Raw genomic sequence first — 23,245 nt, 5'->3', positions numbered from 1 at the left:
CACCCTGCCAGCCCAGAGGGAAAGGCCCCCTCACCTTTGACATCCTTGGTTTCCAGAGAGCTCCGTCCCAGAAACCTCTCCTTCCAGTCACTGGACAGTAGCTTCTCGATGGCTGGCACAACTGGAAGACACCGCGGGCTGAGGGGAGCCACCCTGCCACCTCCCCTTTGTTGCCTCTGCCTGGGTACCCCTCTTACCCTCCTGTAGGTTGCGGTTGAAGTCCAGCTTCTCCTGGCTTCCAGAGGCTGCCTCAGAGGCACCCGGTCGCTTTGGCTCTGGAGACCCGCTGCTTTCTGGAGAGCTACACTCCTGTGAGATACAAGGACTGGTCACCACACCCCAGAGGCATCCACCCAAGAGAACCCCAGGCTCTCCCCTGCCTCCTGCTCCACCCCAGGAGCCTCCATCTGTTCCTCAATCCCTGCTGGTCCCCTACCTGACACCAGGTGAAGGGCACAAGAGACCCAAGGACCGCAGGCCTGGGTACAGGCCAGGCTCACTGCTGGCTCCAGGGGCTCTACCCAACCCACGTCCCTGAACCTCTGAACCTCTGAACCTCACTTCCTTGCTGAAAAGGGACATGCTAACCCCTCCCAGATCACAGGAATGGCGCTGGGATCAAGAGATTTAAAGCTCGTGAGTGGGGTTTGCCTCAGCAGTCTGGGGCTCCAGGCCAGCTACCAGCATTAATCCTGGACACAGCCATGGCCCCAGCCCTGCCTCCCTGGGAAAGGCTGCTCCTCTGCCCACCAGTCCTCTCCATCCCCAAAGCCCTGCTCCTCCTGGAGGTCCTCCTCGACCACCTGCTCTTCCCAGCTGGATCCCTCCTTGGGACCCACAACTCTCATTTTCAGTCATCTGGTTTTTAATTGCATATTCCCTTTTGATTTCTCCTGTGTGGAATCAGTATTTTCATGCGCTGTAAGAATTCTTGGTGACTACACTGATCAGTTTCCCCACTTTGAAGGGTGAGGAACTACATGGGTGTTTAACAGTGACGTCAAAAAGAGTGGTAAGACTGATTCTCTGAAACCACCTGAAAAGCCGGTAGCTTACTTCTCAAAGTCACACTCTCAGTGTGTACCCTGTGCCCCCAGCCAGCCTGGGCCAGCAGTTACCGCCAGGCAGTGAGTCCATGTCCCCCGCTCCAGCGGATGATGCAGCTGAGCCAGGGGGCCCTCTGTTCTCCTAAGCCATGCTTCATCCCTGATGACCCTTTCTGCTGGATTCTGTGCCTACCCAGCCAGTGCTTGGCACCTGCCCTGCCTGGCAGTGAGGCCGGGTGCAGGGACTGGGTGTGTGCTACAGAGGTAGGTCACGGACGTTGCCTCAGGGGCCCGTGGGAAAGTGGGGAGCACCTGAGCTGGAGCCTGGGGGTCTGCAGCGTCTGGGGGGGCCCGGGCGGGGTCTCCTGGCTGGGGCTCAGCCGCAACAGCCGAAGCCAGGGGGGCCTCGTGGCAAGGGTCCTTCTTCTCCTCAGACTTGATGATGCAGTTCACCATGGTGCCAGCGCCATCCAGGGCCAGCTGGGCAGAGACGGGGCTCCTCATGGACATCCTGGAGGAGGAGGAACAGTGGCGTGGAGGTGAGGCCCAGAGCCCCAGCCCCAGAGCCCCGGGCGTGGCTCCACCCTCGGCTGCCCCAGCACCTCCCTGCCCCTCCCGCAGGGACAGCCCAGGATGTGATTCTACTTCTAGAAGCCACAGCAAAGTGAGACAAATGCTCTTCAGTCTCTCATGCCTTAGTCTGTTCATTTTTTAAATAGAAAGGTCTAGAAACAACTGGGCCTCTCCTTCAGTACTTCCACCTGTAGGGGCACTGGGACTAAGACAGATGGGGCTCATCTAAGGAGTAAACTTTTAAGGGTCCATCTAGGCTTGTACGTGCGTTTGTGTATGTAATTAGTTATCAAAATGTAAAAATCCAGAAGCAGTACACTAAAATCTAGATTTGAACTTCTAGCACAATCACAAAAATGGGCCAGAAGTGAGCAGCTGGCACTCCTCATGCCCAGGCCAGTTTGTCTTGGTGGCCACGGCTCTACCAAAAGGAAACCAAGTATCAACTCCCCTGTGCCAGGCACTGATTCTTTCTTGGGATGCTGCGGATGGAAGGCCTACGCATGCTAAAAAGAATGCTAGCACTGAGCCCATTATTATAACACAGGAGATAAAAGCAAAATATTCCTTACATTCACCCACTTTTTTTTTTTTTTTTTGCGGAACCAGGGATTGAACTCAGGCCCTTACGCTTGCCAGGGAAGCACTTATTCTACTGAGCCATCTCCCTGGCCCCTCACCCACTTATTAAAAGTGAGAGAAATTAGCCAGGAATTGGTGCATACCTATAATCCCAACAGCCAGGAGGCTGAGAAAGGAGGACTGTGAATTCAAATCCTGCCTGAGTAACTTACTGAGACCCTGCTTTGAAAAATAAAAAGGGAGGCCAGGGAGATAGCTCAGTAGAATAAGGCCTGAGTTCCGCAAATAAATAAATAAATAAATAAATAAAAATTTTTTAAAGGGCTGGGGATATACCTCAGTGCAAAGATATGGGGTTCAGGGGCCGGGGAGATGGCTCAGTACAATAAGTGCTTGCCTGGCAAGCGCAAGGGCCTGAGTTCAGTCCCCGGTTCCGCAAAAAAAAAAAACAAAGATATGGGTTCAATTGATTCTCTCCCCCCCCCCCCGCCAAAAAAAAATATTATAAACCAAGAAATAAGTGTCTTTAAGAAAAATAGTTTCTGACATTTGCTTCAGTGTATCTAGCCTGCAGGCACCTGCATTTGCACTACTGTTTCTAATACCCATAAATTGACACTCTGGCGGTTCTGCCTCCACAGAGCCTGTTCCTACTTTCCCTTCCACCATTCCACTGCCTGGCACATCTACAGGGGCCGAGCAATTGCAGGATCTAAGATGAGCTTTCGTGCCAGGCTTGGAGCTTGAGCAGCAGACGCCCACCCTCCCAAGTCACAGGATGGGCTCCAGGCTCTCTGGCAGTGCTGAGACTGCAAAGCAGGTTCCCGCTCAGCCCAGGCCCTGCCTCAGCCAGTGGGCCCGCTGGGTGACGCTAAGCACATGCTTGGCTTCTCGAGCCTCCATCTCCACATCCTGCAGGGCAGTCATGAGGATCCCAGGTTGGTATCTACATGTGCATACAGCAGGTGGCAAAGGTGGGAAGCACAGATCTGGTGTTTGTGAAAACCACTGTCCCCCTTGGAATCTGGGTCCCATGACCCGACCCACTCCTACAGTACCAAGCTCCAAGCTGCTCAAGTGCTCTTGGTACAGTGCCACAGGACTTGCAGACTACCTGCGACTCTGCCACACACTTCCACTCACCTCTGGATTGCTCATTACTACTAAAATGTAAGTGCTGTGTAAATAGTTGCGCTTATTTTTTTGTTTAAGAAACAGATATCGTTGGGGCCGGGGAGATGGCTCAGTGGAATAAGCGCTTCCCTGGCAAGTGCAAGGGCTTGAGTTCAATCCCTGGTTCCGCCAAAAAAAAAAAAGAGAAACAGATATAATGGGGGGGGGTATCCAATTTTGTTGAATTTATGGGTATGGAACCAGACAAAAGGTCCAGCTGTAGAAAGACCATGGGGGTTTGTTGGAGGCAAAGTCATAGGTCCCAGGCACAAAACAGAATCTCTGGGGATGAGATTGGGGTCTTAATAAGCCCCTGGATGCATGTGATACGCATTAGCTACAAAGCATCCTTAGCTGGTAACAGTTCTCAAGAACACATTTGCACAGAGCTAAGGTCTGAACTCAACCCCTTCAGCGGAACTGCAGGAAACTTCATCCCAAGGGGAACCATACTGGGAAGTGGGGCCTAATTAGTGGCCCCTGAGGGGTGAGGGCTCTGCCTCTGGCTTTGGCTTAATCACAATCCATCCATAGGGCAGGGTAGAAGTAACAAAAGCAAAAAGCCCTGGGCAGATGCTAGCCCCCTGGACTTCCTATCCACAGGTTGGTAAGAAATAAAACTGCACATTCAGAATTATGCCATCAGGGGGCCCGGGAGATGGCTCAGTAGAATAAGTGCTTGCCTGGCAAGCGCGACGGCCTTAGTTCAATCCCTGGTTCTGCCAAAAAAATAAAAATAAAAATAAATAAATAAATAAAACAAGAACATTTTAGAGCCTGGGGAGATAGCTCAGTAGAATAAGCACTTGCCTGGCAAGCGCAGGGTCCTGAGTTCAATCCCCAGTAATGCAAAAAGTGAATAAATAAATAAAATAATGTCATCAGAGCCTGGCATGGTGGCCACGCCTGTAATCCTAGCACTTGGACGCCTGAGGCAGGAGGATCAATGAAAGTTCAAGGCCACCCTAGACTGTAGTGATCTCAAGGCCAGCCTAAACTGCATACAAGACCTTGTTTCACAACAAAATAACTGCATCTGTGGTATTGTTATAGCAACAAAAAACAGACTAAGACACCTAGTTCAATTCTTAGAAAATGCGTAAGGAAAGTAAACCACAAAAAACAGAGGTTTGTACCTATGTTGTTCATTTATTATTTCTTGCCTATATCTTGTAATATGAGAAACTACTTTGGCAGTAACAATACACAGTGTACTAACCATTGTTACTCTCCTAAAAAAAAAAATAAAAATAGAAAGTAAACCACAGGGGCTGGTGAGATGGCTCAGTGGTCTAAAGCACCTATTTAGAACAAGCTTAGCAATGCAAAGGGACCACGGTTCGATCCCCCAGCACCACATGCCAGCCAGCCCCGCCCCCTGGTGGGCTGAGCTGGCCACACACACACACACACACACACACACAAATAAATAAATTTTTTTTTAAAAAAAGTAAACCACAGATAGTAAAATATCCCTTAAACTGTAACAGAAGTACAATACAGAAGTGCCTGCATGTCCTTGGAGAGACGCATTCAATAGGACAGGCTGAGCCCCATGGTACGGGCCCTGCAGATGGACGTCTTTTCCTACTGAATGAAGCACTTCAGGAGCACTGTGCCTATAACTTGCAATTTGAGTAGCAAGAGCACAACCAGTATCTATCGACCTATCTTTCTTTCGTTCGTTCGTGGAACCGGGGATTGAACTCAAACCCTTGCGCTTGCCAGGGAAGTGCTTACTCTATTGAGCCATCTTCCCGGCCCCCTGTTTCTTCCTTTCTTTACAGTTTCACAGATTAAAGATTCATTTTTGGACCTGTCAGGAACTGTTAACATAAGCTTTTTTTTCTGCTGGGAACTTTTCAGTTCATGGAAACACTTCATGGCTTCTCTTTGGCCTGCTCCATTGGTTAAGTAAAATAAGGATGACTTGAACATGGACTCAGAGGTGCCACAACCGCCACTCTGGGAAGCAGATGGCTCCCATGGGACTATGGAGCAGGTAGTCTATACAGCATGGATACACTGGACAAAGGACTACTCTCCTTAAGACTGAGACTTCATCACACTATTGGAGCGAAGTGGAATTGAAAACTTCCGACACAGCGGCCCAGAGCCTGCACGGCAAAGGTAAGGTCCCGAGTTTGATTCCTGGTACCACCCCTCCCACCAACACCCCCCCCAAAAAAAACCTTTGCAGCATTATTTACTTCTGGTAACCAAAACCGGGGGAGGTAACACTTTGGACAAGGGGGGAGGGGAGCTACTATATTTGTATAGGCATCCATTCTGTAGTCTGTCAAATGATTTTCGTAATGTAACACTGTAATGAATCATGGACATTATAAGGAAGATATGGGCCTGTATTTGATTGGTTTCCACCCTACAGGTCAGACAATACCACACTCCTGCCCACCCACTTTCAAACTGCAGGGCTCTGAGGGCTGATGGGGTACCCAGGACAGAGGAGGAGGACAGGTCTACCAGGCACTACGCAGGTCGGCCCCACTCACCTATACGAAGAGGAGACCCCTGTCCAGCTGGCCCTGAGGTCCCCGCCCACCGCCCAGCGCCTCCCGGAAGCAGGCAGCTCAGCCCATCCGGGCACTGGGAGGGGCTGGGAGCCAGGCCCCTGGGCAGGGGAGGGCCAGGAGGGGGTGTGAGGAGTGGGGGTGGAGAGGGAGAGGGGTATTATCCTGAAGCTGAGGGCAGCAATTACATAACAAACAAACCCCTGGCTCAAGCTGTGAATTAATCAAACCGCTGAAAATAAAACCTTCCTCTCAGGAACTTCAGACAAAAGAAATGAAAACAACCAGGCTGGCTGGAAAATAAAAGGCAGCAGCGCTGAGAGGGGGACAAAAGGAAACCAGACAATGGGGTGTTGGACAAAAGCAATAAAGCCAAAGGAAGTGTGACAGGCGCACAATGCGGGCCTGTGGGCTTCTGATCCCTGGCGGCTCTGCGCCACCTCGTCCCCACCATGGCCGGGGCAGGCCACCAGGTCGCCTCCTCCATGCAGACTCGGGTCTTAAGGGTTCTTCTCACTTCATTCGGCCCCAACTTCATGGCCTTCCAGCTCCTACCTCTCTTCCCATTGCAGCCCAGGGACCGCAGCTGGAGCAGGCAGCAGGGGGTTCAGCTGGCAGGCGCAAAGGCTAAGGCCACCTCGGAAGGACATGGGGTGGGGGCTGAGGCGATCTGTCCTGATTAACTGCAGGACCGCGCTGCCCAGGACAGGCGCCACTGGACACATGTGGCCAGTCCGGGAGGAAATGTGCTTCCAGTGTCGGTCGCTGCCGAGGCTTCTGAGGCTCAGCAAGCGCGGCAAAGTGTACACCTGCTCACGACTTACTACTGTCGATTACAAATTAAAATTGAACCCAGGGCCCTTATGTTGAGCTACATCTCTAGCCCCTTGGAAAAAAACTTTTTTCTTTTTAATTTCAAGAAAGGGTCTAGGGCCAGATAGCTCAGCGGACTAAAGCGCCTGCTTAGGCAGAGACAAGGGACTGAGGTTGATCCCCAGCGTGCCGTGCTGGCTCCGCCCCTGGGGCACACTGAGGGCGATTGAGACTGGGCATGATGGCGCACAGCTATAATTCCAGCTCTTGGGAGGCTGAAAACAGGAGGATCGCTATGAGCACGATCTACAAGTCCGATCTATGCAGTGAGACCCTGTACTAAATACATTAAAAAAAAAAAAAAAAAAAAAAAAGGCAGGGTCTCACTCACCAAGCTGCCCAAACTGGGCTCACATTTGGGATCTCCTGCCTCTTAGGATCCCAGAATTCTGCGATCAGGCATGTACCACTACAGCTCAGTTTATTTTTTATTTTATTTTATTTTATTTTATTTATTTATTTATTTATTTATGGCAGAACCGTAGATTGAACTCAGGCCCTTGTGCTTGCCAGGCAAGCACTTAGATTCTACTGAGCTATGTCCCTGGCCCCTGCAGCTCAACTGTTTCCTTCTGTACCTTTTCCCCACTGCTAAGGAACAAGCCACGGTCTTGTACAGTCCGGGCAGTGCTAAACCACTGAGTGCTAGCCCTCTTTTTATACTTTTCAGTGTAACCACTAGAAGATACACAATGGTGCGTGTGGGGCACACTGTATTGCTGTTGAGCATCGCAGCACAAGGCTATTCCTCCTGCCTCAGCTCAATGGCCTTTTCCACCCACACCTCACCCATAGCACGTGCAATCAGGCACTGCCGCATCATCCATGATGGAGCTGCTTCTGGGGCTTCCCGTGCCTCAGCCTGGCCCCCAGCACAGCCGTCTAACAAAGGACAAGGCTCCTGGTGCCCATCCAGGCTGGCATGAAAGCGTCAGTCTGCCCACCAGATAATCCTGCCAGGCCCTGGCACCCAGAACCAGCCTCTGCTCACACAGTGGCTTCTGACCTACCTGAAGGTACTGGGCCCATTTAAGGAAGGAAAAAGCACCACCAGAGAGGCTCACCTTTGGGTGTCATAGTCTTTGTGAGTCACTCTGCTCCCTCTCTACCTCCCAAACACAGACAGGTCACTCCAGAAAAGAAGCGGCCTTGGGCCAGGGAGATAGACAAGTGCAAGGTCCTCGATGCTCGGTACAAAGGTTGGACCTCCAGTCACGCCGCAACATCTCGTTTGCGGTCTTCTGTAAAAAAAAAAAAAAAAAAAAAAAGATAAGCAGGGCCTCGCCTTGGTACACCCTGGCACCAATGAAGGTCCCAGGCCGCCAGAAGGGATGAAGCCTCCTGAGGAGCGCTGACCCCTGACCTCCCTGAGGGGAACAATGCAGCCTGTACAAGAAAGGGTAGAGGGAGGAGCAGGGGCCTCACACAGCCCGCTGTCACCCCACAGGCTGCCTCACCTCTGCCTGTGTTATCTGTAACTGGGAGACTGGGGAGCTGGTGAAACAACACATGGCCTTTGGGTATAAATCCCTGCCTGGCACGGGCTGCTTGTGTGAACCTAGGCAAAGTGATTAACCTCTCAGAACCTGTCCCCTCACCCAAGGAGTTGATACACACAACCCAGGTCTCCAGGAGGCCATGAGGACTAACTGATGGACAGGGTGAGTATCCAGAATGTGGGGTCAGGGGTTGAAAGAAAATCCCATGGTCAGACATCTGATCCCAACTCTGTCAACTGCTCCATCCTCATGGGCAGGTTTGAGCCCTGTACCTCAAGTAAAATGGGAGTCAGAAAATGCAGTATGCAGCAGCCAGCCTGCGGCTAACGGCCACATCTCCTCCCATGTGCCCATTCCACTTTCTCATGTCTTGACTCTGTCCTTCAGGTACTAATCCCTGTGGGTAACAGCACCTTTGCATGCTTACTTCTGACTGACAGTGTAATCTTGAGACCCACCCTATGGCACCCACAGAACTATGGAAACATGCCTGTTTCTGCTCAGGGTCCAGTCCCAGAACCTAAAACAGTGCCTGGGACAGAGCAGATATTCAAAAAGCATCCTATTTTAGTAGGAAAGTGATCCACGGCAGTAGACACCAGAGTGATCACTGATTGATGCCATTATTGTCCTGCTGGATAGATGCTGCTCTCTGCTCTCTCGCACCCCATTATCCTTGGTTGTCACCCCCTTGGACCTAAATTTGTCCTATCAATAACCTAAATCCCGCTTGCCAGCAAAGCAAATCCTCTTACTTTTACCTTAGGCATGAATATTTCTCAGGACTTAAAGTCCCTGTCAGAGCCCCTCCAATCTCTTTCTTCTCTTCCTCAGTCTAAGAAAACACCTCAGTGTCCATTCACCTGCCTTCCAAAGCACGCTGCGTGCTTGAATCATCCATGTGCTCTCTCAGGAGTCCTAAGGTCAGGAGCCACACCTCCCTTCCCCAGAGGCCCACAGCCAAGAAGCCAGAGGGCCCTTCACTCACAGGAGAATCAAGTTATTGGGCTCCCTGTGTCCTCACCCTGGTCTGGTCCTATCAATAACCTAAATCCCGCTTGCCAGCAAAGCAAGTCCTCTTACTTTTACTGTAGGATAAGGTTCTCTCACTTTTACCCAGGATCCTCCGGGTCCTGGTCAGTGGCCAGAAGCCCACAGAAACCCTCGTCAGCTCCCTGCTCTGATGACACTTTCTCATGCGCCTCCTCAGCAGCTTCTTGCGAGAATTAACTCATGTTGCATAAAGGAGAAACTGAGGTCTGGCAATGTCCCGCTCATATGGCACCCTGTGAGGCACCCTGCTTCAGTAGGGGGCCCTCCACCAGCCGGATGCTGAACAGCTTCCCTCACTGGAGTGGCTTTCAGAGGCAGAGTTCCCTGAGAGGAGAGAGCTTCAGGCATCTTCACCCTCAGTGTGCAGCCTCTCCACACACCACAGCAGATGCCAGATGCCAGCAACCCTCCTAGCCTCCCTGAACCCCTCCGCTGCAGGTGCACACCTGGAACCCCTTTCCCCCAAATTAAATCAGCCACTTCCTCCTCTAGTCAGTCAAAGACAGACCCTGTTGGATAGGAATCAAAGGAGTCTTCACTCTCAGCCCTTCCTCCCTCATAACCACAGCCCCTTCCCCTCAAAATATCTAGATGTGGAGAGATAAATTCCAGTCATCACAGCATGACTGTGACTCAGACCCCAGGGGTACAGGAAGACAGATGCAAACAGGCAGACCCTCTGAGGGGGGCCGCTGGGCACCTGTCAGTGAGCGCCCTCGAACTGGCCCCCACTCCCAGCTTGCCCCAAGTGGGTGGGGCAGGGCTCAAGTCCCAGGGGAATGTCACTTCCTCTCTAGGCCCCAGAGAATGGACAGCCTCAGGCTGCCCTAAACAATAGTCCAGGCGTGGGTGCCCAGAACCGTGCCCCGGTGCCACATCCTGCCATTCTTCTCCCTGGCCGCACCCTGCCACCCTTCCTGGCTACACCCGATCCTATCTCTGTGTTTACTCAGGGCTGGGAGCTGGGCTGGCTGCAGGCTTAGGACAAAACTTTCTTGAGAGTTCCCTTACCCTTTCCAACCATGATGGGCCTGCTGGGTATTGGACTCATGAGTGCCCTGGTCTAGGTGACCCAGTCAATACTCCCAGTCCCTTAGCTTTTCCAGGTCAGTGTCCAGGCTGGTCAGTGTGGGATTTGCCCGGCCACAGAGGCTTGGTGACTTCCTGAGCTCCTGCCCTCTCACATGGTCTGAGAAGACATGGCTTCCAATTGAACTCCCATGCCTACCACAGTTGGGGCACTTGGGTCTTGTCCCAACCCAAACAAGAGACAGGTGAGAGTGAAAGTGTTACTAAAGTTTCCAGCAAGACACACACCTCCAAACTCCTGCACCCTAACAACAAAAGGTTCCATTCCTGTCTCCCAGAGCCCACGTCGCACCACTGTGCTAGACAGGAGGGTATCTGGCTTCCAGCAAGGCGCTGGCCCCTACTATAGGCCAGGAGGGAACTGTGTAGCTGGGGCTGCCTGGCCCACTGAGGATAGCCCTCAGTACTGATCAAAGAAACAGGACACAAAAAGCACGCAGTGGAGCAGCACTTATCTGGCTGCAGGGACTAGGTGGGGGCTCTTCACTTCTCCCTGACAGCACTCTGCAGGTCGCCATGGATACTAAGGCTCAAAGGACCAAACACTCTCCCCAAGGCCCAGTAGAGATGGTTCTAAACTCAGGTCACACTGATGCCCAAACCCAATAGCTTTCCTTCCATCTGCTGGCCGAGGCCAGCAGCGCTACTGACCTGAGAATTATAAGCTCCACTCTAGCAAATGTGGACTGGCCACTGCCTACCTACCTTGCAGGAAGCTGGTATTTCTGAGTTGTGCCACGGCAAAGGTAAAGTGAGGTCCAAAGAAACCATGGCAGCATTGGGAAGATGGGGGAAAGGCCACATCTCACAGCCTTAGCCACTGCTTCATTATAAAGTGGGAGTTCCAACCCGGGTGTGGTGGTACCTGCTTATAATCCCAGCACTCTGGGAAGCTGAGGCAGAAGAACGGCACATTCAAGTCCAGCCTAAACAATTTAGTAACTTTTTTTTTTTTTAACAACTTAGTAACGTAATGAGAATCTTTCACAAAATAAAAAGAGCTAGGATATAAGCTCTGTACAAAGGCCCTGGGTTCAATCCCCAATATTAGGGGAAATTTAAAAAAAATTCCAACATCTGCGTTATGACTAGAAGATAATGTAAAATTAAAGAATCTGGTACAGAATTAAAGTTCAGGGCAGGGAAGAGGGAGAGGAGGCCCAAGTAGGAATGGCTCTCTCTCCCCCTTGGTATTGTGCTATATGGTGTCTATTTGGCCTTTTATACTGTTTCTGGACACATAGCTCCTAACTCTGTTGCTTTTGGTACATTATTGAATTGGCTGAGGGCTAGCAAGTCCCAACAATCTTCAGGCCAGGGCTGGTCAGCAGAAAGACCAAAACACATGGTCAGACAAGCAAAGACCCTCATCTGCAGAACAACTCTTTTCTACCCGCTGCATGTTGGTCTCCTCTTCCTTGGGCTGTCTCAAACCACACACCTCAGTACCTGTCTCACTAGTCTACTCACCTCTCTAAGCCTGTGACTTCCTTTATCTGTAAATGGAACAAGTAACACTGCCCCTCCTCTCCATGTGGTATGAGGTTTCAAGAAGTAACACAGAACCACTCTGACAGCCACTAGTAGCATGGCAATCTAGATGGTGTGGAGGAAGGGTGGGAAATGGGGGTGCCCACTCAAACACTGGTGAAGTAGGCTGGTGGACCCTCTGAGCTGCCCATCTTCACACCTGAGTCTGCAACTGTGGAAGGGCCAACAGCGCCCACCTCAGGCTGCTGGATGACAAAGTATTGTACATGAAATGCTTAACACAATGGCCAGCCCAAGGCAGACTGGTACTGTAAGTATTGTGGTAAGTGAAGGAAGTGTGGAGGACCACCTGGGCATCTCTCCTTGAAGGAGAAGCAATTCTCTCCATTTTGGCTCAACCTGACCCTACTTCTATGTATTGATGCGTACAGAGCGGGCTAGGGCTTTTCCTTATATATACTTCAATTGGCTTTAAGCAATGTGTAACTGATGCAGCCAACGTGACTGGGCAGTGGTGCCCCACCCCTTGCAGCTCCCCAATAAAATATGTGTGAGCCTCAGTGGGATGAAGAGCCCTGTTCCACATTGTTGGCTGGGACTGAGCCTCGAGATAAGAGGCTATGACTGCGGCTGGGGAGGTGGCTCAGTAGAATAAGTGCTTCCCTGGCAAGTGCAAGGGCCTGAGTTCAATACCCAGTTCCACCAAAAATAAAAAAAATTAAAAAAAGGCTATGACTTCCCAGGGCATAAAAGATTGCATAGCAGAGCTGAGGAATTGACCCAAAACATGAGATACCACCTCAGTTGTGTTTTACAGATCATTCTTTCAGCAGATCTTTCTGCATATCACAGAGGTGATCTCAGGACGTCTATGTAGCCCAGCTCACAGCACTCACCTACTTCCGGCCATCGTCAGTCACTCATCCTCAAGCCACTCCCTTCTTCAGAAATTAATAAAACCCAGGTTTGGCCCCGGGTGGAGGTCTCTGTTCTAGTAAGCCATCATCCTAGCTGGACCTAGGACCCCTTGGCTCCTCACAACTACAAATATGCCTTAGTGTCTTTATTTTCGCCAGAGGTTGCACTGGAAGTGGTAGAGTGGAATGAACTTGCTAGAATTCCAATAACTTTTCCATGAGAATACAAATAGACACTCCTGGGCCACAACAAGGACCAAGAAGGAATATATTTCTGGGAATCCCTTACTAGCCAAACTACTTGGCCCCTAGTACTCTGTATGTGTATGTACCTTCTTTTGCACTACTAGGGACCGAATCCAGAGCCTCACACGGGCTAGGCAAGTACTCTACCAATCGAGCTAGCTACATGTCCAACCAGCCCAAAGGCCCTTCAGAAAAGTGTTTCAAAGACCAACCTCCAACTCTATCGCCCACTCCAATGGACGCCTCCATATGGCATCCTGGGATCCTCAACTGTCAGGAAGGGTATCTGATTCTTTCCCTAGGTGCCCCTGCTCCTCCTGCCTCAGCCACCCACTGCAAGGGCAAGCTCAGCAACTGAGGTGGGCAAGGGAGACACGAACAAAAGAAGTCAGCAGATGCCAGTCACCAAGAAAGCCACCAGGCAGTGTTGGCCTGAGTACAATCTTCAGCCCAGAAGGATGGTGTGCAATGCAAATGATCAGCAAAGACTTTGGCACCTCCTTCCTCCTTCCTCCTTCCCCCTCCCCCCGCCGCCGGATTACCTCACTGAGGGTCACCGGAAATCCACCTTGAGAAAGGGATTTAGAGAAGACCCCTTGGGAAACAGGGTGACCAGAGCACTGCCATGGTGATCCAGCCCCTGGGATGGAGTGGGACACACCGGCCTTGCACCTGGAAGCCCACCCCAGGTCTGCTGCCTCCCACCCCAGGCTTCTCAATGGGAAGCCACCCTGCCTCAGGGAGGCCTAATCGCCACCATCTCCCCCAAACCAAGTTCAGTCGCCAGAAACCCCACTTGAGCAGTGTTTGCTCACAATGCATTCGTTCCTCCCGTGAACACAGTGTTCCGATCTTTTGCTTTGCAGAGGCTGCGCTTCCTCTCCCATTATCTACCCCATCGGCAGCCGCAAAAGCAAAATGTCTTCTTTCTTTTTGTTATTTTCATGACCCCCTTTATTTTATGGGTAACTGTTTTTTCCTAAACTTTGGTTCTTTTTCAAAAGGGCAAGGCAGCAAGGGGAAGAAGCAAGCACTATCATCATCTCTAATCATTTAGATTCCATCTACAGTGTTGAACAAACAATCCCCCCAAAGCAGCCAGCCTTCCCCTCCCCATCCGCCCACGCCCCCACTTCCAACACCAGCACCCTTTGGAAATAGAAGCAGGACCACCTTGACCAACACTCGGCTTCTTTAACAAAGTGCTGGGGCACCAGGAAGTCACAGCAACTTGTAGGACAATCAGATGAATCAGCAGGTGCTGGCTGGCCACAAGCAACTGGCTGCCCCACAGCGGTGTGGACGGTAAAAGCCTGCCCCAGTTACAGCCAAATCTCACTGGGAACTGTGTGCCAGGTACTAGCTGGGTTACTTCTACATATATTCATTAGTTCAATCTTCAATAGTCATCTGAGGTAGGCAGTATCATTATTTACATTTTATATATACAAGAACTGAGACCCTGGCGTGATTAGAGCCTGGGCAGTCTAGCATCAGAATCCACTTCTCAACCAGCCAACAGGAACCACCCTCACAATATTCTGAGTGCCGCTGATAGAGCTATAGTTCTCTTAGTTCTGTCACCAGCCCTCTGAGAGAATACTACTAATTATCTCTGTTTTACTGATGACTGAGGCTTAGCAAGGCCAGGCCACTGAAATGAGAGTGGTTTCGCTCTCACTTCTCAAGAGTCCCGAGGGCGACAGCAAGGCCTCACCTGGAGCCTGAACCACTTGTCTCAAGCCCCACCTCCGCTGCTCTGTGAGGCCTGGGGAAGGGAACCTGGTCCTGGGTCCTGGCTGAGTGGACAGCAGGAAGGCGAAGGCCAACTTGAGAAAAGGGCCCAGCGTGCAGGCTCCCGGCTTCACCCCAGGACACCCACAGGGCCTTGCACACCCTCTAGAGTGTAGGAGATGGAAGCAGGTCTCACCAATGGCACCTTCCCCACCAGTGAGGCCCAGCCCGCCCCCTCATCCTTGCACTTCCCCGTTTCCACACTGCTCCTCCGTGCGCCTGTTTCCACACCTCCCCAAGCTCCAGCTCTCAGTGGCATGGGCAGAGCTGTGTGCTGGTGACACACACGTCTAACGCATGGCTGCAGCCACTCTCATTTTCTTATCAGTGTTTTTCTGGCCATAAAGAGACCATGAGCTCACTAAAGCAAACTGCAAGTTAACATGGAGAAGACAGGTAAAAAAAATCCCTCTCTATCAACCTGGAAGTGGCTCCTATCATTTGGCATGGTTTTTTTCTGAGCATGGATTTCTTTTTCATAACAAAGTCAAAAGCAAGTTTTTGGTCTGTTGCTTTTCCCTCACTTAAAAAAATATATATGTTAGCTAAGCATGGTGGTGCACACCAGTAATCCAAGCATTCAGGAGACTGACCCAGGAGGACTACCTGGAGTTTGAGGCCATCCTGGCCTCAAAAAAAAAAAAAAAAATTACTGCTATCTATAATATATAGTTTGTATATATACTTATGATATACAGTATGTTATTAATTCTTTGGAATGCCATTTTTGTACATCATCTACCATAAATTATTTTACCCCATGCCCCAGGGTTAAAATGGTTTAGTTCCTTAAGTCTCACACTGCTGAAACACCCTCGTGGCTCCCACGAGCAACTACTTCCGCCAGGCCTCAGCCACCCTGCATCTATGACAGGCAGGAGGGCAGGGACTCCTTGGACAGGCTGGGAACAAAAACAGCCAAGAGGCTACAGACACACAGCAGAGGCCATGATCAGAGACTGAAGCCAGGACCAGGACCAGGACCAGGACCAGGACCAGGACCAGGACCAGGACAGTTGGGCCCAGGACTGCCCGCTTCTCCAATAAAGGGAGGATGTCTCCCTTTTAAGCTTCCCTTTAAAAGGTGAGGAACTTGAGCCAGGTGTGGTGGCACAGCAGGCCTACAGGAGGATTGCTGTCGAGTTTGAGTTTGAGGCCAGCCTGGGTTACAAAGTAAGTTCAAGGCCAGCCTGAACTGCATAGTGAGACCCTGTCTCAAAACAAACAAACAAGCAAAGATAAAAGAACCACACTGAGATTCCACTTTACACCATTAGAACTGTTATCACAAAAGTAGGGGACACTGCAGGTGTGGAAAACAACAGCTCCTCAAAAACTTAGGGGCTGGGGAGATAGCTCAGTAGAACAAGCGCTTGCCTGGCAAGCACAAGGGCCTGAATTTAATCCCGGGTTCTGCAAATAAATAAATAAATAAATAAAATAAAAGTTATTACTGTACAATCTAGAAATCTCAAGTCCAAGTATACACTCAAAAGAACTGAAAGCAGGGTCTAAAAGAGATAATCATACAACCCTGTTCACTGCCAAGTCATTCATGATAACACGAAAAAAGGAAACAACCTAAGTGTCCATCAACAGATAAATGGGGGGCTGGAGAGATGGCTCAGTGGTCTAAAGCACCTACTTGGAACAAGCTTGCCAAAGCACAGGGACCGCGGTTCGATCCCCCAGCACCACATGCCAGCCAGTCCCGTCTCCTGGTGGGCTGAGCTGGCCACACACACAATAAATAAATGTATAAATAAATAATTATAAAAAAATAAAAAAAATAAAAAAAATAAAAAACAGATAAATGGGGGGCCAGGGAGATGGCTCAGTAGGATAAGCACTTGACTGGCAAACGAAAGGATCTGAGTTCAATCCCCAGTTCCGCAAAAAAAAAAAAAAAAAACAGATAAACGGATCAACAAAACATAACACAGAGGGCCAGGGAGATGGCTCAGTGCAATAAGCGCTTCCCTGGCAAGCTCAAGGACCTGAGCTCAATCCCCAGTTCCACAAAAAAAAAAAAAAAAAAAAAAAACACTGTAACACGGGACTAGGACAGATTATTAGCCTGTCAGCCTTAAAAAGGCAGATTGGAGGGATTTACTGGCAATAGAATCCAGGGCCTTGACTTTGTGCTACATCCTCAGCCCTTTTTATTTTTTTTTATTTTGAAACAGGGCTTTGCCATGTCACACAGGCAATCCTCCTGCCTCAGCCTCCAACACTGCTGGGACTACAAGCGTGCATACAGCTCAAAGGAAACAAATCTTTTTTTTTCTTTTTCTTTTTTTTTTTGGCAGAACCAGGGATTGAACACAGGCCCTTGCACTTGCTGGCATGCGCTTATTCTACTGATCCATCTCCCCGGCCCAACAAATCTTGACACATGTTACAACGTGGGTGAACTTTGAAAATATGCTAAGTGAAATAAGCCAGTCGTGGGGGACAAATACCAGCTGATTCTACTTACGTGATGTACTTAGAATAATTAAATTCATAGGAACAGAAAGAAGAATAGAGTATCCAGGGCCTGCCTGGGAGGAGGGAGGAACAGAGTTGTTTAATGGGGACAAGTGTCAGTGTAGAATAACAGATAAATCCTGTGAATGGGGGTGGTGATGGTTGTCTAACAGTGAATGCTCTGGACTGCACACTTTAAAATTACTAAAACAGTAAATGTGCTACATATATGTTAAGACAATGTTTAAAAATACAGAGCGAGGGGCTGGTGAGATGGCTCAGTGGTCTAAAGCATCTACTTAGAACAAGCTTAGCAAAGCACAGGGACCGCGGTTCGATCCCCCAGCACCACATGCCAGCCAGCCCTGCCCCCTGGTGGGCTAAGCTGGCCACACACACACACACACACACACACACACAAATAAATAAAATTTAAAAAAAAATACAGAGCGAGATACTGCTAATAATTAACACTTTCACGGTGCATTTAACCTGCAGGTAGGCTGAGGTGAGACCATAAACACAGCTGTAGAGAACGGCAGCCTTCAGGTGGGGCCGAGAGGGAGGGCAAAGGCCTGAGACCCGCTCACAAGGCCCTGATTAGTGTCACTAACTAAAGTGTCTAGAAAGCCAGTGGGGGCCAGACCTGTCCCATCAGCTAGGTCTCCCCTCACTCTGGGAGCTATTAAAGGCTTCCATCTGCAATGCCAGACTGGGTGTGATCAGGATTCTTCAGGAGAGAGTCAAGGGATGGGGTGAAAGGGAGCTAGCTGGGGATACTGAAGATTTAGTTTTCCCCTAAAGTGAGTCCCTCAGCTTTCCTACAAACCCTCTATTTGAAGGTTTCTCTGAGGGTAGTGGCTTCAAGGCCAGCAAAAGGCCTCATTTCCAGGGCAGTCTGGCTGTGGAGTCAGCTCACTCAGGAGTCCTACCCATCTGGACACAGTGGTCTATAGGCTGCACAAGGACACCGGCAGGCCTGTGCTATCAAAAGGCAGCAGTGGGAGAGGACGGTGGAGGCCACCAGGGGAGCAGGAGGATGGGAACCACACAGTCTGCCTGGTTCGCAGAGAATAACCCACGAGGTCACAGACATCCTTCTCCTCCATGGGGAAGGACAGGCTGGCCCCAAAGCCCTAGTAGCCCTAAGGTCCATTTGATGTTTTTGTTTTTGAATTCTCCGCTTGATGCTTTTCTGGTAAAAGCAATCTCTGTTCCCACTTAACCAGGGAGGTACCACAGGGACTATGCTCTGTGCCTAGATGACCTAGTGTGGCCAGGAGGTTGGCATCACGGCCCAAGGGACCCCAAGGGTTTCTACAGAGACTGGAAAGGCAACCGGAGTCTGTTCATCTGAGTCCACAGAGGTGAGAGACAAGCCTGCCAGCCCTCACTCCCCAGGCCCTCGCTGCCCCCACTGGGCTACTAGGTTCATGGTGTACTTCCCCATCCCCACCCCCACAGCTTGCAGCCCTGACCCAGGAGAAGGGGTCAGTGACAGGGTCACTGGAGGCTCCCAGCACAAAACCAGCCCTGCAAAGAGGAAGAATTTAACTCTCTCCCTTCCGGCTCTCCACTGTCCACCCTAGCAGACCTGTCTGTTCCGAACGATCGTCTCCTCAGAGGATCTAGAAGGGCCACGGTGAGAATTCTGAGGGCCATGGAGAGCAGAAGGGTTGCACTCTGCCACAAACTCTTGAGTGCAAACCTAGGCCAATCTCTGAGCCTCTCTGCTTTGCTCTCCGTAAAATGGGAGAACACACACACACACACACACACACACAGCACCCAGACCATGAGGGGCCTCAGTACAATTATATCAGTGTGTCAAGCACTTGATGCCCCTGATGGCTTATGAAGCACTATGCACATGTGAAGGATCTGGAAACCTTTAAGTCACTGAGGGGCCCGCGACAAACTTTTCAGGTCTCAGTCTTTCAATCTGCAGTGTGTGAATTATTACTTCTTCTCCCAGAGATTAAAATTACACGTGTAGGAGGGCATCTGGCCCTTTAATGCTGTGGAAATAAGGGTGTTGCTAAGCCCTTGATTTCCAGCTTCAGGCTGTAGCCCAGGGCAGCATGTACAGATGCTCCTTGTCAACCTGAAGGATCACAAACTGAGTTCTTCCCAGGTATTCTCCCAGCAGCAAAACTGATGTTACAGATAAGGAAACTAAACCTAAGAGGCAGTGGTGAAATCCAACTCAAGAACTGTCTGGCCCCAAGTTCGAAGCTGCAGCACAAACATCTCTGGGGAGAAGCTCTGAGTTTTCCCAAGTCCAAGCCCCAGCGACCCTCTCCACCTGGGGGCCTGTTTCCCCGGGAAAACAGCAGGCCTGAGGAAGGTCCTGCAGTAGGGGAAGGCAGCCCACACACCCCCAACGCCTCCACTTCCTGCCAGCCTCCTGGAGGCAGCTGCCCCAGCACCAAGTCCAAAGGTTAGTTTGTTATTATGAATTATGAAAACACACAACCTAGCAGATGGCTTTTACAAATGTGGTCCTTTCATGGGTCAAAGCGATCCCAGCTACATATGAATACTGTCAGTTACACAAAACTCACGGTCTCCTTGTAAGAGAACTGTCCCTCTCCTGCCCACAGTGTAGGGTGGACAGGAAAGGCAGGGTGCTCTGAGGCAGACTGTCATTTCTGTCATGTCACACCTGGCAACGCCCTGCCTGCAGCTGGCAAGTGACAGCTCCTTCCCTTTTCTTGGCTTTGTCCTGGGACTAGCATGACAAGGTCCACACCCCAGCCATCCCCACCCTGCCTGCCAGCCCTGCTCCACGGGCTGGGCATTTAGGCTAGCAGCATTCTCCTTGGTTTGAGGGAAATGGTAACTCCAGTGACAGTGACCAGGGAACAAACAGCTTGCGGGGGACACTAGCTACCAGCAGCAGCCTCTGACAGTGATGAAGCTGAGGCGAGGGGCTCAGGAACTCAGCCAGGGCTGCAGAGTGCATCTGCCTGTGGCAAGCAAAGGAGTAAACGCTGAGGTCAGGGGTGCCCTAGCTGGCCATGTCAGGCCATATGCCCCCAGGGGAGGTCTCTCCACCTTCTCCAGATTCCACAGAGGTGCCCAAGGAGGGGCTGCACCCAGGAGAGCGCCACCATCCCCACCCACCTGCACTCCACCACCCTGCTGGCAGGAGGACTTTCCCCACTTTGGAGAAGCAACCAGGCTTCACGAGAGTTCAGGAGAGCCAGGACGCAAGCCTCAGCAACCTCCACTCTGTGCCCAGTCTGGCCACCCCGGGGGCTTTGTCCCAGGCAGAGCACGGCTTCGTAGGCTCTGGCCCAGTTCCTCTGCCCCAGTGCCTTTCATGTAATGACACAGCTTACAGGGATCTCACACATTCAAAAACATACCCAACTGCTACCTTTCACAAAGACATCTAGAGATCACTGCTGAACCATGAAAGTTCGCCCATTCACCAGCAACTGCACAGGCTGGATTCCCCAGGAGAGGGTCACACTCTCACTGGGCCCTGTGACTCAAGCCATGGGCAATGTGGGTCATGGCAGAGAGGAGAAAGCAACGTGGCTTTCAGGGCTGTCGGCTGTATCTCCACACCCGGGAACCCACTAACCTGACTGTTAGGAGGTGGTCCGGCACCATTGAAAGGCAGCAAAAATGCCTCTGAATGGAACGGAAAAGAACAGGGTTCTGTAGGGGATTTTTCATAGACAGTGACAAGCACTGCGGCTTGAATGAGTGCACCATCCATTCTGAAAGTTCCGTGGAGCCGCATTGTCAACAAGATCCCAGCTTCCTGGGCTGTGTCCAAGGTTCCTGCAGGGCCTGTGGTCTGCACCGAACTGCAGTCCAAGTGGAGTCTGTGTCACCTTACCCCAACAGGGTACCCTCTTCAGCCCCTGGGCTGGGAGCTCAGTCATGCTCGCTCCCTCTGCATCAGGCCCAGGGGTGTTCTACAGATGCCCACCTTCGCAGAACACGCAGATCGCCACCAGGGGCTCAGGTCTGTGATCCACACACATTTAATTGAATCCAGTCCTGTCCCCCACTCCCATGACCCCTGGCAAGATCCCTGAGGTAGCCAAGGATATAGGCAGTGAACCCAGAGAAGAGGATGAGCGAGCAGCCTAAGGGCACAATGGCCGCTTGCTAGCTCCAAACTCAAGAGCTGGAAACCAGGCTCTGCTCCCCAGCCACCCAGCACTGACCTTCCCAGAGTCCACTGGACCTCTCAGCCCACAGAGAACCTGACCTTTGATAACATCTGGGTGGCACGAAACTTGGAGATGTGGCCCAGTTGCATACAACCATCATTTGTGTGGCTCATTCTCCCCGGAGCACCCGTGCTTCCTCAGGGCACCAGGCACCACTGTATCTCACCTTGAGGAACTCCACCAGAGTTCCCTCCTGTTAGCACCATGACCTCCTGGGGGATGCCAACCCCTGAAGAAGGTGGCATGGCCACTTGGCCTCACAGCCAAACAGCTGGGAGGAGAACAAGGAGAAACAAGGAAAGAAGACCAACTTACCTGTAGGGTGGATGGAGGAAGGAGACTTGCCTCCAGGAGTGGGGGCCAGAGATACACCTCGGGAAGTACGGGGACAAAGGCCAGCTGGGAGGAAGGGGCGCCTGGGGCGCTGGCCCTGCCTTCTCCATTCTCTTCCGGGACTCCTACACAACCACCCGCACACACGGCCCTGACACCACAGAGTCTATCTGCCACCCCGGATCTCGCAGCAACCCACCGATATTCCACCAGCTCAGCAATTTCCAAGAAGGGGCTGTTTCGCTCATGCGCTGTTCTTTCCACGAGAGTGGCCATCTTGCTTGCTTTCCCTCTTCCAAGGTTCTCCCATACACCTGTGCTCTCCTTTTCCTTACCAGGAGGTCTTTCTGCATGGCTTTGATCCCATTTCACACAGAGAAATCTGAAGCCCAAGGCCAGCCGAGTGTGAGTGTGAGTGAGTGAGTGTGTGTGTGTGTGTGTGTGTGTGTGTGTGTGTTTGGAGCCCACTCACTCGGCTTGCAGGGGACTTGGGGTTCCCCTTGGGAGTATTTTTTCACCCAGAAGGTGCCACCCCACACAGGACTGGTCCTGTTGAACTATTCAACTGTCCCCTTGCAGAGCCAAGACGCTGCACTATCAGTCATAAAACTGTTAGGCCAGGCCTCCTTCCGGTCCAGGCTCTTGCCCTGAGCCCCCAAGAGTCTCTCCCCAACACTAGAAAACAGAATGTGCTTGGCTGCAGACCCGGATGTAATAAATTGCTAATAACAGGCTCTCAATCTGAAAAACAAAATAATGGGCCTCTTCCTTTCCGTCTTGCTCATCCTCAACACTAGTTCCTGCAGGGCCCAGGAGAGAAAGAAATGCCTCCTCTGGCCAGACACTGGAAGGGAAACTCATTTTCCCCGCCCCCTCAGCACCCCAGAGGCTCCCTTCTCCACCTCGCAGGTCTTCCCCTGTATGTCTCCAACAATGCCCTCTCCAGTGTGGCTGTAGCCTCGCTTTCCCCAAGCACCTGCTGAGTGCCAAGCTCCAGAGGGTGCCTGACCCGACAGGGGTGAAGAGGTGGCTGCTGGGACAGGGCCGGCTCGTGGGTGGTTTGGGGTTGTGAACTCCTGCACAGCAGAATCAGCGTTGTGGCTGGTGCAGCCCTCTGCTAGCCCTAGGGAGACCAGATCAATGCCAAACCCAATTTGACTAGTTTCATTCCATCACCTAAGATGATGTCACAGGTTGTGAGTGGGACAGAAACAAAAAGCCAGAAGCAGTTATCTTGGGAAAAGACTGATAAATGACAAACCCTAATATGCCTGAAGGTAGATTCCAATCTTCGCCGAGTGCACTGGTTAGAGACAATGGCATGTCCACATGGACGTGTTTCCTGGAGGAATCCAAGTGGCCTCCATTGCTCTTCCTCCTCTC

The 23,245-nt window shown here is 51.2% G+C and overlaps 1 protein-coding gene across 4 annotated transcripts in view; it reads right to left on the bottom strand.

Moving 5' to 3' along the window:
* The window catches only part of Sox13 (SRY-box 13), a 44,791-nt gene that overhangs the window by 7,960 nt on the left and 13,586 nt on the right, over nucleotides 1-23,245 (bottom strand). For 3 of the 4 annotated variants that reach the window (XM_023708200.1, XM_004625389.2, XM_004625388.2), the window contains 3 exons: nucleotides 1,359-1,557; nucleotides 198-309; nucleotides 35-121 (listed from right to left, as the gene is read on the bottom strand). In XM_023708200.1, coding sequence (XP_023563968.1) covers nucleotides 35-121; nucleotides 198-309; nucleotides 1,359-1,557 — 398 coding nt within the window. Of the gene's footprint in view, nucleotides 1-34; nucleotides 122-197; nucleotides 310-436; nucleotides 615-1,358; nucleotides 1,558-23,245 lie in introns of those variants that run through there. The other variant, XM_023708202.1, reaches the window with a different exon arrangement.

The sequence above is a fragment of the Octodon degus genome, unplaced genomic scaffold (genome assembly GCF_000260255.1).
Source record: "Octodon degus isolate 3935 unplaced genomic scaffold, OctDeg1.0 scaffold00009, whole genome shotgun sequence".
Lineage (NCBI taxonomy): Eukaryota > Metazoa > Chordata > Mammalia > Rodentia > Octodontidae > Octodon > Octodon degus.
The sequence above is the reverse complement of the archived record's forward strand: the minus strand, read 5'-3'. Positions and strand labels throughout refer to the sequence as shown.